The sequence below is a fragment of the Hippocampus bargibanti genome, linkage group LG06 (assembly GCF_051943395.1).
Source record: "Hippocampus bargibanti isolate YZ-2025 linkage group LG06, ASM5194339v1, whole genome shotgun sequence".
In the NCBI taxonomy this organism is placed as follows: Eukaryota; Metazoa; Chordata; class Actinopteri; order Syngnathiformes; family Syngnathidae; genus Hippocampus; species Hippocampus bargibanti.
The window spans coordinates 98,761-115,198 of NC_142739.1; the positions used below are offsets into that span (position 1 = coordinate 98,761).

The 16,438-nt window shown below is 42.1% G+C and overlaps 1 protein-coding gene across 6 annotated transcripts in view; it reads right to left on the reverse strand.

The window, feature by feature from the left end:
* Positions 1 to 16,438, reverse strand: part of azi2 (5-azacytidine induced 2) — a 53,821-nt gene that overhangs the window by 15,724 nt on the left and 21,659 nt on the right. For all 6 annotated transcript variants that reach the window (XR_016115162.1, XM_088997683.1, XM_088997685.1 and 3 more), the window contains 3 exons: positions 10,732 to 10,831; positions 5,981 to 6,114; positions 5,699 to 5,763 (listed from right to left, as the gene is read on the reverse strand). Coding sequence is in view for 5 of the 6 variants with exons in the window: in XM_088997683.1 (XP_088853809.1) it covers positions 5,699 to 5,763; positions 5,981 to 6,114; positions 10,732 to 10,831 (299 nt within the window). In the remaining variant the exon portion in view is untranslated. The remainder of the gene's footprint in view (positions 1 to 5,698; positions 5,764 to 5,980; positions 6,115 to 10,731; positions 10,832 to 16,438) is intronic.

Consider the following 16,438-nt stretch of genomic DNA (forward strand, 5'->3'; position numbering starts at 1 on the left):
TACTTCGGATCCAGCTCCTTTTTGTCCGACGAGCTCGCTTTGTTTTTTGCCTCGTACGGACGTGACAGGTGGTCGGCAAACTGCAGCGAGTCCAGTGATGAGCTCACAAGAGGTCACAACTCGGCGAGCCTTTCCAGCATCTTTGTCCAGTGAGAAGTCACTGCCACCGGTCTGTAGTTGTTGAGCTTCTTCGGGTGAGGGATCTTGGCCACTGGAACCAGGCAGCTTCAAGCTGAGGTTAAACATGTGCTGGACAATGTCACACAGGTGGTGGGAGCCAGGAAGTGATGCGGTTTGGACCTGATGGTTTTCTCACCTTCATCATCCTGAGTTAGTTACTCATCTGTGCCGTTGTGGACAGGGAGGAACCAGGAGACAGATAAGGGCTTTGGGGTTTAGTTGAGATGAAGTTGTTTGCTGTCGTAAACTGTTTGTGAGAGGAGGGAAGGAAGGAAGGTTACAAGGACTCTATCACGTCCGCGAAATCACAAAACTACTCTGGACTCATCAACTAAAATACTGGAAATACTTGGGTTCTCTTTTCTCTGTATAACAAAATCATTCAACCCCTTATCACTCTTCCCCCACACTTGTATTTCTCAGACACCTGCAATGCTCTGCTTCTATTTTTTACTGTGAAATGTAAATTTCTCCACTGTGAGACTAATAAAGGCATAACCAATCCAATCAAATCCAAAATCCACCAGCACCTGGGCTCTTCTGTATCCTTCCCCTCTCCCAACCTTCCTACTCCTTGTGAACTGTTATCCTCTTTTGACAACTTGCTTGTCATGGTGCAAGCAGCATTAGCACTCGTACTAGAAGTAGGACAGGATGCTCTACACAATTGTATCTATTTGAACAATTGCATCATTTTAAGGTGAATGTCAAACACTTCGTCAAACACTTCGTATGGTTGAGGTTACTAATCCTAATCCGATAGGTGTCCACGACAGGACAATTTTAGTGTACAGAACCTGGTGTGACAGTGACGTGGCTGAAGCATGCAAAGGATGAGGCGATTTCGTTGAGAATGCGGAAAACTGGACTGAACCTTTTGAGGAATTGTGTGCTTCTTACCAGCTGAATGGACAAGAGACACTGAGGATTTTTAGGAGGTGTCTTGGACCTAATTGAAATAGGGTCATTGGTACACTGGTAAAACTTCGACCGGTCAGAACATGATTTACGAGGAAGCCACAACCCAACGTAAATCAGTGTGTGACAATATCAGGAAATTAAGGAAGACGTCGCCCAACTTCAGCATGATACAATAATGTAGGCAACAACTGGATGAAGATATTGAATCATTCCGAGAACGTCCGGAATGTGTTTACAAAAATCACAGCGGTATCCAAGAATCTTCGGATGAAGATTCCACGTACATTAATCAATTGAAACAAATATTTCGACAGAATTTGACGCCACAGATTGGAGATTTCATTCGTAAACATTATGTACAACACCGACCTGGGAGGCTGGTTGATCTCATGGAATAGGCCATTCATGCCCAGGAAGTGGTGAGAAAAAATAGGAGGTCACCGGCCGAACAAGTGATGGCCAGTGCCATGGAGGGCGTGTTGTACCAAGGTCGGACCAGGAGAAGCTTGCAACACAGCAATCAATGCTACCAATGTGGCAATTAAGGACATATTGCCTGATACTGCAAGCAAAACTCACCAAAAAAGAAACAAAAGAAAACTTACAGACCTCCGCCATTCAACAAGCAACGTGGTGAGAGACCCCCACTTCAATTGACGACGACAGTAACAACAGTGGGGAAGAAAAATCAATGAGCCCAGTTAGTTGAAACCTTGAATTTGACAAACATAGTTGCCTTGACTTATTATTGGCTAAACAATGGGCAAAAGGGAAGTGACGTTTCTGTGTGATAGTGGAGCATCCAGATCAGTGTTAAGAGACACCATTCCAGGTGTCACTCCGAGTCGACGACGAATTTCTGTGTATCAGCAGATGGGAAAGTTACATTGTTACCCATTTCTAAGCCAATAAAAAATTTATATGAGGGACTTACACCATATTATGTTCTTGAGTGGAGATTGACCTATCAGGGACAATCTCCCTGTTAGGGAGTTAGAGTTAGAGTTAGAATTATGATTAATGACCACACTAGTGGCTGAAGATTTCCCAAAAGTCCCTGCCACCCTTTGGTCACAAGGAAAAACAGATGTGGGCTTACTTAAAATAGCAAAACCAGTTGAAGTACTGCCTAAAACGACTTATCGACCCAGACTAAAATTATATCCACTGAAGCAGGGTGCCATTCGTGGCATCACTCCTTTAATACGGGATATGGTGAAGGCTTGTATAGTAAAGTCTCGTTATATCGATATCGGTTATATTGATAGTACTGCATATTATGATACTATTTTCATTTCCCAGCAAATTTCTAGTCTTTTCTGTATAATTAGTTCTGTTTAGTATGATACCGGGTTATTACGATAATCCGGTTACTACGGTGCCCTTTTCATCTCCCACCAGCCATTTTGATCTATTTATATCGATACAAAAGCAGTTTAAGCTGAATCGATATTTGGTTAAGGGTTTCTATACAGTACCACCATTAGTGATTTCTGTATCGGTCACACCGTTGGTCACGTGACCAGCTTTTGTGTCTTGCTCTGAAACATACTGTAGTCTTCTTATACAATATTCTTATACAATATACAATTGCTCAACACCAATTTCAACCATGGGGAAACGTAGGAATTGTGACCTCGGAACGAAGTACAAGGCAATAGTGGCTGTCGAGGAGAATCCAACAAGAAGCAAATCCTCCATCGCGAAAGAGTTCGACGTGCCGCAGAGTACTTTATCAAAATAAGTCATGTAAATGTTGCAGTTTTTGTTTTCCATACATGTATTTAATTGTGTTGTATTCAGATATATTTTTATCGCTTGCAATAATCACTGTTTTTCATATGTACATGTTGGCGTTCGTGGTTTCTCTGGTGTGTATAGCACAACGTGAGGATTTTGCATTGGTTGAATTTTAGAAAGGAGATAGTCATTAAAAAGTGTAAAGACATTATTATTTAATGCATACGTTTATTTTTCACTTCACTACAGTACAAAAGCATGCTAGATACGCAATCCATGAACTCAAGGAGAAAATTACATGCCATATCAAAGATCCCCCATTTATTGCCCCCTTTTAATGCAGTTCGGCGCGGGATCGGATATATCGATAGTCCGGTTATATCAATATTTTTTCCGACTCCCGAGAATATCGATATAACGAGACTTTACTGTATTTTGATTGAAGACCCGACTTGTGACTGTAATGCACCGATATTTCCTGTTAAAAAGGTTGAATCCGGTTGGTTGGTTTACGACAGATAAATAAATCCGTAAAGTCACGTTTGTCATGTGTGCCAGACCTACACATATTATTAAACTACCTAAAACCTGACAAAAAATGGTTTACAGGAATTGATTTGAGCAATGCTTTTTTCTCTATTCCGTTGCACAAAAATTCACGTCATTGGTTCAAATTTACATTTAAAGGAAAGAAATATACATATACAAGATTGCCACAAGGGTTTACAGATAGCCCCACAATTTTTTTTCCACAGGAAATGTCTTCATGTATTGCTGACTTTAAACATCCTGAGACTTCTCAATTTTTTTTGTACATTGACGATATCTTAATTGCCTCGCCGACTGAGGACGAGAACAAGACTGTATGCTTTGCTCCAATATCTCGAGAGTACGGGTAACAAAGCTTCTTTGGATAAGTTACAGTTTTGCCAAAAAGAAGTTGTATTTCTAGGCAATCTTTTGTCAGTGCAAGGACGAGCGCTGACAACAAAAAGGAAACAGACAATTTTGCAGGTGCCGAGACCAAAGACAAAAAGCAGATGATGACATTTCTAGGACTATGCAATTACTGCAGAACTTGGATTCCGCATTATGCACGAGTCACCCAACCGTGATTGACACTCACTTACCAAGACAAAATGTAACTGAAAGACTCTAGTCAGTGGACTGAAGAGGGTAACAAAGCTTTCACATAATTGAAACATCTGATACCGAACACAAGTGTTTTGGCCCTGCCTGACAAGGACAAGCCTTTTGTTCAAACAGTCGATTGCAAAGACAAATACATGACTTCTGTCTTACTACAAAAACACGGAGAAAAACTGAGACCAGTTGCATTTTATTCTAAAAGACTTGATCCGGTTGCTGCAGCCCTTCCAGTCAGCTGAACTTGTACGTTTCCATTCCACAACACTGATGGCCACACATTCAGTTGACTTATTGATTACAGGGACGAAAATGACTTTCTTATCACCAGCACGACACATGTTTGTCATGACCACTCTGCTGGAACAACCACACATAAAAGTTGAGAGGTGCAACAGCATTAACCCGGCGACACTTGTACCTCTACCTGTTGACAGAGAACCCCATTCATGCGTTTACAGAATAAATGAGAACTGCAAGCCACGACCGGACTTGAAAAACACACCCTTACCTGACAGCATCCACCTGTATGTTGACAGCTCTGCATCTAAGTCGAATGCAGGGAGTAACCGGGTGGGTTACGCCACTGTGACAGATGTCAAAACTATAGCTGACGGTTGATTACTAACCACTTATTCAGCACAAGCGGGATAAATTGTTGCATTGACTGAAGCATGCAAATGGGCAAAAGCAAAGACAGTGACGATATTTACAGACAGCCAATATGCATTTTCTACACTTCACTGCTTTGACGCGCAGTGGCGTCGTCGAAGAATGACCACGTCGACAGGGAAACCAGTTGAACACACTGACGCTCGTTGAAAGCTATCCTCCTTCCTGAGAACGTGGCTTTATGCAAATGTGCAGCCCACAGGAAGGATAAAGACAGGATTATTTTAGGCAATGCTAGAGCAGATGCAGCCGCAAAAAAGATGATTTTACCACTCTCAATCTCATGAGTTTAGAGTCGCGTGAAGTGATGCGTGTGTTTTAAAAGATATGTAAGCGTGTAAGCGTTAGCCGCAAAATCCGAAACAGATCTGTGGTTGGCCGATGGTGTGACGCTTGGTAGGTCACATGTATCAATGGGAGGGATGGTGTTGATAGCAGGAAAGACATTCCATTTAAGCAAAGGTTTCAACTCATATGCAAAAAAATTGTGTCGAAGTTGTTTAACATGCTGTAAACACAACCCACAAGGTATTACAACCAAAAAGAGGAAAATTTCCACAGGGGTCACACCCCTTTGAAGTGGTCCACATGGATTTCATTGAACCGTCAACCGTTGAGACCTTCAACTTATATATTATATATATATATATATATATATATATATAGAGCCTAAACTGCCAGTAAGACTTTAGTTTGCTGACGAAGTTTCTTGGATTAGAAGTGAAACGTCGAACACCTTCAAAGAAGTACAGATGACGGAACCTTTTCATCGATGGGCCACTCCTGTACGACTGAGAGCTTACACAGACAAATTAGCACTTTTGTTTATTTTCTATAGAGGCCGCTATGTAGCCACTGCTTTTTGCTCGTTGCAGGTTTGTGTGAACGCATGTTCAGCTGGCGCAGTTGATAGAGCATTGTGCTTCCTTCCAGCCAGTGTCCAATATTTGAGCCCATTAGTAGTTGCGGAAACGTTTAGACTGCAACTTATTTCTATTCATAAAGATTGTAATGTAATTATGCTTAGGAAATATCATACCTGGTCTTGAACTTGTCATCACACACCTGTTCGACGTTTGGTCCATTCAGGCCACATAGTTCTGCCTGTAATAGTGCAGGCACAGTTACAGTGTTGTGTATAGATTCTTTCACATTATGTTGACTAAGCACATGCTTGTTAACAACATCCTTCTTAACCTAGCAACTTCAGGGAAATTTGTTAAATTATTCTATCATCCCTCCCATGCTTTCAGTCAATTATTTTTCCTAATCTCCTTTCACTTTTGTTTTTGCTGATCCTTTCAAGTCCAGACTTTCTTACCCTACTCATTTTCAGTTGTTTGTGGTTTTCCAGTGTTAACCTTTCCAGCTCCTCTTTAAGTTGAAGGATTTTGCGCTCAGCACTGACACGGTCCATCTGCCAGTAGTCCTCAGGACAGTTCAAGCTCTTCATCACTGCACAAAAAGATTATACACATTAAAAAAAGACGATAATGGAAGCTCTGAAGTCAAATACATCCACTGAGGTTTTCCTGGTTTATTTCCAATTTTGGAATTATGATTTGTAGGAGTATTTTTTTATGACTGAAACTAAGTATAAAAGGGATTTAGAGCGGTGGATCAGTATTTGACTTTGGATAAAAGATGACAAAATAAATGAAACGCTACAGGGAATAATTTGTAAGCACATCTGTTACTGAGTGAAGATAGCAGTTAATACTATGATTCTTAATGTTTCCCTGAAATTAAGATTTGATTTTGAATGAGAACTACAATTGAATACGACAACCGATGACCAAAATCTTGACACAATAGAGCTGCTTTTCCATAGTACGAGTAGCAGGAAGATGTTTGAGAACACCTTCAAATTCATTCATCAATCCAACTTCTAACAAGGGAGAGGTCTGATCGCAGACCAAATGGTATGTGGATCCCACAAGGCAGACTCAGATAAATGGTGATGACAAAGATATTTATTTAAGGAAAAGTGAGGAACCAAGTAGGGGCGCAACAAAAGAAGCTGGTAAAACAAATGAGAAAATGACAACAACGATGGATGGCTTTAAATGTATTTAGAAGTATTTTTAAGTTGATTGTAAGTTTCACCGGGGGCCAGTGAAGCTGTCGGAGGACGGGCGTAATGTGGTGAAAGGAAGGGGTTCTTGTGATGAATGGTGCTGAGGAATTCTGGACTTGTAGTTTATGGAGAAATTTGTGAGGGAAACCAAGGAGAAGTGAATTGCAGTAGTCGATACGGGAGGTGACGAAACTGTGGACGAGGATAGCAGTGAAGTGAGGGGTGAGAGAAGGATGGAGACAATTTATATAGGTGGAATCATGCGAACCAGGTTGTTATTTATATGGGAGATGAAAGACAGTAGCTATCAAGGATGACTTCCTAGCCGGAGGGGAGGGGGCATAGTGGAACTATCAATCGTACGGGAGAAACGGTTGGCTTTGTGTAGGGTGGATTTGGTACCGACAAGAAGTTATGTTTTGTCACTGTTAAGTAAGGTAGATATGGGTAAACGCGGATTTAATTTCTGTGAGGCAGTGTGAGAGGGAGGAAGCTGGGTGTTATCCGTGAAGCAGTGAAAGTGAATGCCAAATTTACGGATATTTTACCATAGTCGGACTTCTGGGAGTTATGGAGTCAGAAGCACGTCTGCAGAGCTCCTCGATCAATTCGAGCAACGGCATACTGTATTACTATTTTGACAAGCTGGAAGTGCATTTTAAGGCGTCAAAGAAATGCCGAAAGCAATCTAAAAGTTGGTTCCACGGATTGAAACAACCCACTCGGACGGAGACGAACTCCCCGCGGGCGACATTGATGGCTGACACGTACCCGGGGAGCCCCGGCCTCACAAAGCCATAGCTAACCTAATAAGACGGAGGAAAGAGTGCTGGAGCTGGAAGAAGCAACGAAAGAGCTGTTAAAGCTACAAGCTAACATGGAAGATAAGATAACAGACCAAGAGGACTTCTTCTTCTTCTTCTTTTCCTTTCGGCTTTTCCCTTCAGGGGTCGCCGAGGCGAATCAGTGTTCTCCATCTAACCCAGTTTTGTGCATCCTCTTCTCTCACACCAGCTACCTTCATGTCCTCTTTAACAACATCCATAAACCTCCTCTCGGTCTTCTGCCTGGCAGTTCAAGGCTCAGCATCCTTCTCCCGATATAGTCACTCTCTCTCCCTGGACATGTCCAAACCATCTCGGTCTGGCTTTCTCTCTAAAACCTCAATTCCTTCTGACCTTGTCTGTATTTCTCTAGCATTCTTAAAACAAACATTGCATCTGTCTACTCTTTTTTGGTATAAAGCCATACTGCTGCTCACAGATATAACACATAATAATAATAATAATAATAATAATAATAATACATTTTATTTTAAGCGCCTTTCAAAGCTCTCAAGGACACTGCAGTCACAGACAAGCATAGGTACAATAATAAATAAAATACAATCCAAATTAGAATACAATACATAAAATACAATTATAAATAGAAACAAGAGAAAGAACTACACAAAAATGCAATTTTAAATAGGTGGGTTTTGAGATGGGATTTGGAGGTGGGAAGAGAATCCATGTTACGAATGTTGGGAGGAAGTGAGTTTCAGAGTTTGGGGGCACAGCAGCTGAAAGCTATGTCCCCCATCGTGCTGAGAGGAGCAGGGGGGGGGGGCACAGAGGTGGAGGGAGGAAGAGGATCTGAGGTAATGAGAGGGAATAGAAATTTGAAGAAGGTCAGATAAGTATGAGGGTGCAAGGTTATGGATAGCTCTAAATGTATAAAGAACATTTTTAAAGTAGATTATTTGACCGGGAGCTAGTGGAGCTCTTGAATATTGGGGGTGATGTGGTGAAAGGATGAGGTTATGTTAAAGATCCGGGCTGAAGAATTCTGGATGAGTTCAAGTTTGTGGAGAAGTTTCTGAGGGACACCTAAGAGAAGTGAATTGCGATAGTCAATTCGGGAGGTGATAAGACCATGAACAAGGATAGCAGTGGCGTGAAGGGGGAGAGACAGGCAAAGACGATTGATATGGCGTAGGTGGATGTACGCAGATCAGATGAAGTTATTGATATGGGAGTGGAAAGATAGTGTGCTGTAAAGGATGGATGGAAGACTAGTGAGTGTGAGAGCCACTGTCCAGGATGAAACATCCAAGTTCCATGAATACATCAAAGAGAACAGCCCCTACACGGGATGTACCATCGAACCATAACTGAAGTGGCTGGTCTCAAGAAGTCCTATCAGTGGCTTGAGAGGGCTGGCCTAAAGGACAGCACAGAGGCACTCATCCTGGCTGCCCAAGAGCAGGCTCTGAACACCAGAGCCATAGAGGCAGGGATATACCACACCAGGCAAGACCCAAGGTGTAGGTTGTGCAAAGAGGCACCGGAGACAATCCAACACACAACTACAGGGTGTAAGATGTTGGCATAGTCTACCGAAACATCTGTGCGGAGTATGGACTGGAAACCCCAAGGTCAAAACGGGAAACACCTCCCAAGGTAGTAGAGAACGACCGAGCAAAGATCCTGTGTGGACATCCAGACACAGACTGACAAGCTGGGAATGGCCAACCAACCAGATATTGTGGTCATAGATGAAGGGCAAAGGAAAGCCGTTGTTGTTGATGTAGCGGTACCGGCTGTCACACCAATTCTTAAAAAGCCTGGATCTGATCCCAATGACTCCAAACACCTTCGCCCCATTTCTGACCTTCCTTTTATTTCCAAAATCCTTGAAAAAGTTGTTTACTCCCAGCTACATTCTCACCTCTCCCAGAATGATCTCTACAAACCATTGCAATCTGGTTTCCGCCCCCACCACAGTTCAGAATCAGCTCTCTTAAAAGTCACAAATGATCTTCTTTTGGCAGCTGACGCCGGCTGACTCTCCATCCTCGTCCTTCTTGACCTCACTGCAGCTTTTTACACCATTTCTCGTCCCATCCTCTTGACAGACTTTCCTCCATAGGGATCACCAACACGCCCCTACGCTGGTTGAAATCTTATCTCTCTGGCCGCATCATCACCAGAACCTAATACAGTGGTACCTCGGTTCTCGAACGCCTCACAGTTCGAACAAATCGGTGTTCGAACAAAATATTCGAGCTATTCTTGCTTCGGCGTTCGAATATCAATCAATCGGTGTTCGAACGCCAATACGACGCGTGAGTGCGTACGCGAGGGTGGGAAGCTGAGTGGCGCACAGGTGTATCGCTCTCTCCTTGACCAACTGTTGTCGCGTGCGGGCGTGCAACATTTGCGTTGTGTTGCCTGCTTAACACTACGAGGACTCCACTATCTCAGCGGCTTTCAAAACTCTGAAGTACACTTTTGAGTCAGGGTGTAGTCCGAAGCAGGCTTCTGATTGGCCGCCGGTGCCGAGTATGCAAATTGCCAAACGAACGTTCGAAGACGCGAAAAATTATGACACATAATGTTTGTTAAATTCTCTCGCAAATTGCCAAACGAATGCCAAACGAATGTGCAATTTGTTAACCTGAGGGAGAGACCTGTGGGGAGGAGACTGGACAGAGAAGGCACGCAGAGTCGTGTCTGTATTCGCTGAAGGGTTTTAAACACAGTAATTACGTATGTTTAAAAAAAACACATGACATCTATCTTTTTTTTTCAGACCTTTTTCAGACTTTTTTTCTTCATTTACCTGTAACTTGATAACGGTTTTGACCGTCCACAATCTGCACTGCTATGACTTGATGTGGTGAGATTGTCGCGTTTGACGTGATATCACAAAATCTTGTGGACAACAAACTACCGGCCTTTGGTTCCACATGAGAATTTGATGTAAATCATCACATCATTCGACATAAATATGTAATATTAGGCAGTGGAAAGAAAATTATTTTTTTCACAACCCATAGGTAACAGTAAATGTCGTTAAAATGTGACAAGCTTGCAGTCTTTAATTGTTCATTAAGAGCATTTGGAACAACTAGAGAAAAAACACAATCATATGATCGTCGACTGACTAATATGAGGCTCTCAAAATCTGATCAAATGCTTTAATCTTGACAAAGTACAGTATTCCAGACAAACCTTGGCTGGTCTCTATCTCAGTCCGAAGCTGAAGCAACTCAAGCTCTTTACTTTGCAGCTGCTCTCTCAACAGCCTCTCACTTTCACTCTTCTCCTTTTTCTGGGTAGACAAAATGAGACATGTGAAGAAGATAATTGAAGCCAAGCAGTGCATTCATCACAATCTAGTAAAATGCCGTTTGATTCAAGAATAAAGTTTTACATTGTTTTTTTTTTCTTAGCACGGTCTCTTTCCAAAAAGGCATGATCCCTCCTCATTGAAAAATAAATGAATGAATGAATGAATGAATGAATGAATGAATGAAATACAGTGAACCCTTGCTAAATCACGCTTTGATTGTCATGACCTTGATGCATTGGATTTTTTTTTCAGAAAAAATACATGCGCTACATGCGATAAGTTTTGAGTTGTACTTGGCTGAAGCATGATTGGTTCCCAGCGCTGACGTAACCCAATGGCAGCACTATATCCCATGATTTACAGGCATATGGATTGGCTGTGCATCTTCTCAGCCTAGTTCAGTAACCCCTCCGTCTAATCACGTGGGTTACTATTTGATCGGTGTAATCAAGTGCTGGCCTCGATGTGTGTGGTGCTTACGTTGCCATTGTGTGTGTGTGTGTCGCAAATTTAGTATTTTCCTAGTATAATAATAAAATGCAACAAAATTATACTAGGAAAATACTAAATTTGCGCATTAGGAGACTTAACATAGAGATAAAAAACAAACAGTCAGAAATAGAAACGTATTATCAGCTATTACAAACTAAACTTACCCACAGAATCTATCAGGAAGTGTGTGAATTTACTAAATCCGGATATATGAGGCACCACAGCAAAACCAAAGAGAGACAAAAGGGTAAATTTCAAAAATTACGTTTACTGAAACAATCTCAGCTACTAGTAAACACACGAAAAATTAGGAATGAGTAGATTTCAAGGGAGAATTGGATCAAACATTTGTCAGACAGAGATCTCTCAGAGACAGAAAATGCGGTACTACCCAAAGGTTTAAATTTCTCAGTGACTCCTAAAACAATACCTACAATAGATTACATCACAGCTACTGAATCGGCTATTAAAAATAACAAACTTTCGTATGCAGAGGCAGATGATCTACGCATTAAAATATCAGCCCTTCTCAGTAGTCCCAAACTACCTCCGTCCAACATAACATTAGAAGAGAGAAAGGTGTTAACTACTCTACAAAAAGACCAAAATATTGCTATTTTGCCAGCAGGCAAGGGCAGATGCACAGTGCTTCTCAACACATTGGATTATGAAGACAAAATAAATAGGTTAATCAGTGATTCTAACACTTATGAGCAACTAAAAAGGGACCCTTCCAATAGATACAAGAAAGAAATGATAGACTGTCTCCAAAAGTTAGAGAAAGGAAAACATATAGACAAACAGATGTATTTTAGATTATACCCGGGAGAAGCCACGCCATGTATCTATGGCCTGCCAAAAATACATAAAGAAGGGTTCCCCCTCAGACCCATTGTTTGTAGCATTGACTCCTCTACATACAATGTAGCCAAATATTTAAAAACTATCTTAGCTCCGTTGGTTGGTAACACAGACTATAACGTAGAGAACACCACAGGGTTTGTAGAGAGGATCAAAGACCTCATATTGGAAGCTGAGGAAACTTTGGCATCATGCGATGTGACTTCTCTCTTTACATCTGTCCCAACCCCAGCAGCAGTCTCAGTGGTGAGGACGAGACTGCTGGCGGTCGTTTCTCTGCATGAAAGAACCAAACTTAAAGCGGATCACATCTGCCAATTATTGGAAATCTGCCTTAATACTACGTATTTTCAATTTTGGGAGAAATTTTATAAACAAATTCATGGTTGTGCTATGGGCTCACCAGTTTCACCCATAGTGGCTAATCTGTACATGGAAGAGATGAAGAAACAGGCCCTCACATCCTTCCCAGGGACAAAACCTAGACACTGGTTTATATATGTGGACGATACTTTTGTCATAATTAAAAAACAAGAAATTCAATCCTTCACAGATCACCTCAACTCTGTAGACATCAACATTAAATTTACTCGTGAGGACATTAAAGAGAACCAACGAGCCTTCTTGGATTGTAAAGTAATTATAAAAGAGGACAGAGCGATAAAAACAGAAGTCTTTAAGAAGGCTACGCACACTGACCAATACTTACTTTTTGACTCTAACCACCCTTTACAACACAAACTAGGAGTTATCAGAACCGTCCAGCATAGGGCTAAACTAATACCAACTAGCATTGAAGGTAGAGAAAAGGAGTCAAAACATATCAGGAGAGCACTCACCAACTGTGGGTACCCTCAGTGGTCATTCAACAAATGTCAGAAAGAAAGAATAGCGAACGAAACCAATAATTCTCAAGATACTAAAAGGAGAGGAGTAGCAGTACCTTACATTGCAGGAGTTTCTTAAAAATGACAAAGAGTCCTTTGGCAACATAAAATTCCTACTTATTACAAACCGATAAACACGTTAAGGCAAAAATTAGTCCATCCAAAAGATAGGCTACCAAATGAAAAACAAAGTAATGTAATTTATTCCATACATTGTCAGAATGAAAATTGTAAAGAGCAGTACATTGGGGAGACTCAACAAATTCTAAAAAAAAAGACTTTATCAACATCGCAGGGATAATACAAGTGGGCCTCAATCTGCAGTACATTTGCACCTAAAAGCTAGCAACCACTTATTTGACGACAATTAGGTTAAAATCTTAGCGAAAGAACATAGATGGTTTGAAAGGGGGGTAAAAGAAGCGATTCTTATAAAACAACAAAATCCTTCATTAAAGCGGTCTGGTGGGGTTAGGTTCAATTTGGATCGTTCATACAATAGCCTGCTTAGGCAAAACAGGTTAGGCAACATTCGTAATGCTGATGAGGTGATACCGGAGGGAGTGGGGCAAACAGGCCAGTCGTTAGTCAGGAATGTAGGAACAATCAGTGGGGCCACAGGGAGTGGTCCCCTGCTCCCCCCAACCTGAGAGTAGGGACTTATCATAGCTGTGTCCGGCGCCGCCATGTCTGGACATTAGGGATATATAAACAGGGCCGATACGACCAGTCAGACTTTAGTTCGCTGACGAAGCCTCTTGGATAGGAGGCGAAACGTCCGAAACCTTCAAATTTGTACAGATGACGGCTGAAGAAACCTTCTCATCGAAAAAAAACCCCTCTATGCATAAGATTACCAATTTACTCAAGACAGCTGTTTGAAATTGAAAGGGTGATAAATAAGACATGCAAATGGAATGACGGACAGGAACATTTCATCTCAAGTTGAAATTAATAGACAAAGTAAATGTTGCTGGATTCAAAGGTAGTTGATTGAGATTCATTTACCAGTTACAAGGCGGGGAATAGGAAGTACACTCTACATCCAGTATGCGCATGTTGTATTTTCATGTTATTACTCTCATATTGCACGGCCGCGGAAACTGCCATGTAAACGCAAGGCACGGCTCCACCGGGGTTACCACGCTTAACTTTAGTAAGCAGCTTTTTATGTGTGAAGGTTCCACAAAATTTAAACCAGTATAAGACATATCGCAACAAAATACTTCATGTATTTTGTTGCGATATGTCTTATACTGGTTTACTAATCAAATGTGCCGCGTGTGAACACCCCTTTAGACGATGGTTGGGGGGGGTGCTTGGCCATTCAATGGTAATTCAAACTGAAAGTGCTATGATGATAGCACAGTTCACAACAGGAAAACACAGAGCCAACTTTGCTTTGTCAACTGAACCATTTGGCAATTTTTTTGAGTAAATTTTGAGAGAGAGAGAGAGAGAGAGAGAGAGAGAGAGAGAGAGAGAGAGAGAGAGAGAGAGAGAGAGAGAGAGAGAGAGAGAGAGAGAGAGAGAATCTAACCAATCACAATTCAGCCATTATTTGTCCCCAGGTTCAGAAATCTAACTGAATGCGTTCACAATCAGTTGTTCGGGTTTCCCGCTACAACTCGGACCTCCACGACTCACACGCTCACTCCTGTCAAATCCCACTGTTTTATTCACTCGTTCTGCACCCCGGTTCAACACTCATCTCTGCTCCATGAAATTGAAAACACGGCAGCTTGAAATACTTTATCGGAGAACCAGACTCACTGTTCACAAAGATGATGTACACCACTCAACTTTCTCTCTACAAGAACAGTATCTCGCAAGCTAAGTACTACTCTGGACTCATTGACTCAAATACTGGAAATACTCTGGCTCCCTTTTCTCTTTATAACAGAATCATTCAACCCTGTTTCTCTCCACCTTCACTTTTATTCCTCTGACACCTGCAATTCTCTCTTATTCTTTTCAGAAAAAGTCAACAAAATCCACCAGCAACTTGGCTCTTGTGTACCCCTCCTACCCCCTCTCATCTCTTATCTTCCCTTGATCTCCAACATCCCTCTACAATCTCGAAGTTCATAACTAAATCCAAGAATTCTTCCTGTCAATTAGATCCTCTCCCAACAGTTGGGGTCAAGTCCTGCTTGGTATCTCTCCTTCCATTCATTTCAGCCATTATTCACTCCTCGCTGTCCTCGGGAATTGTTCCTGTCCCGCTCAAAACGGCGGCTGTCACACCAATCCTTAAAAAGCCTGGATCTGATCCCAATGACTTCAAGAACTTTGGCCCATTTCTCACCTTCCTTTTATTTCCAAGATCTTAGAAAAAGTTGTGTACTCCCAGCTACACTCTCACCTCTCCCAGAATGATCTCTACGAACCATTCCAATCTGGTTTCCGTCCCCTCCACAGTACAGAATCAGCTCTGTTCAAAGTGCACGAATGATCTTTTTGGCAGCTGACGCCGGTTTACTCTCCGTCACTGGCAGCATGAATATGCCAGTACTGTTTTTGAATGGGAGGAATGTCGGTGCTATTGGACTGTCAGTGCTGGACAGCTCTGGGGCTATTGTGCATTTTTTGCGCATGTAATGGGCAGCATCTTCACAGCCCTGCTTCGTTCAGCGGAAAGGTCGGTGCTGTTGGACAGTCTGCGGCTGGATGGATGCATGGCTTGAGGAGCCCCCGATAAGAAGAAAAGGAGCGTCAGCGCAGAGCGCCGATGTGTATGTGGAACTGTTGCCTCTTGGAATTGAAGTGGATTTATTTGGGACAGGAGATGTGAGACAATCTCTTTTCGTCATGGGATGCTACAGCTGCGTGTTTGCTTTCAACATTTAGCTTGTAGTCGACGTGCACATTCCACCATGATCCACTGGTGGAAAGACGCTTTAATCTTCTCCTCTTTCATCTCGAACTGCTTCATGTAACAAAGAGGGTACAGAAAGTGCTTGAGAATGAATGCCTCTCTGTGTCTTTGTGTTGTCATATTGTATTTGTGTTGTCATATTATTTATTTAGGTTTTTTTTTGTTCTGTTGACTTCAAGACGGCGCCGCGCGAGTGGCTGCCTTTCCAGCAGCCCATGTATTTTGTTTTTCTACTTTCATTCCTTTCATCACTTTGCTGCTGTGAAATGTACATGTCTCCACTGCAAGACTAATAAAGGCAAATCCATCCACCCATCCTCGTCCTTCTTGACCTCACTGCAGCTTTTGACACCATTTCTCATCCCATCCTCCTTGACAGACTTTCCTCCATAGGGATCACCGACAGGCCCCTACGCTGGTTCCACTCTTATCTCTCTGGCCGCTCTCAGTTCATCCAAATTAACTCCT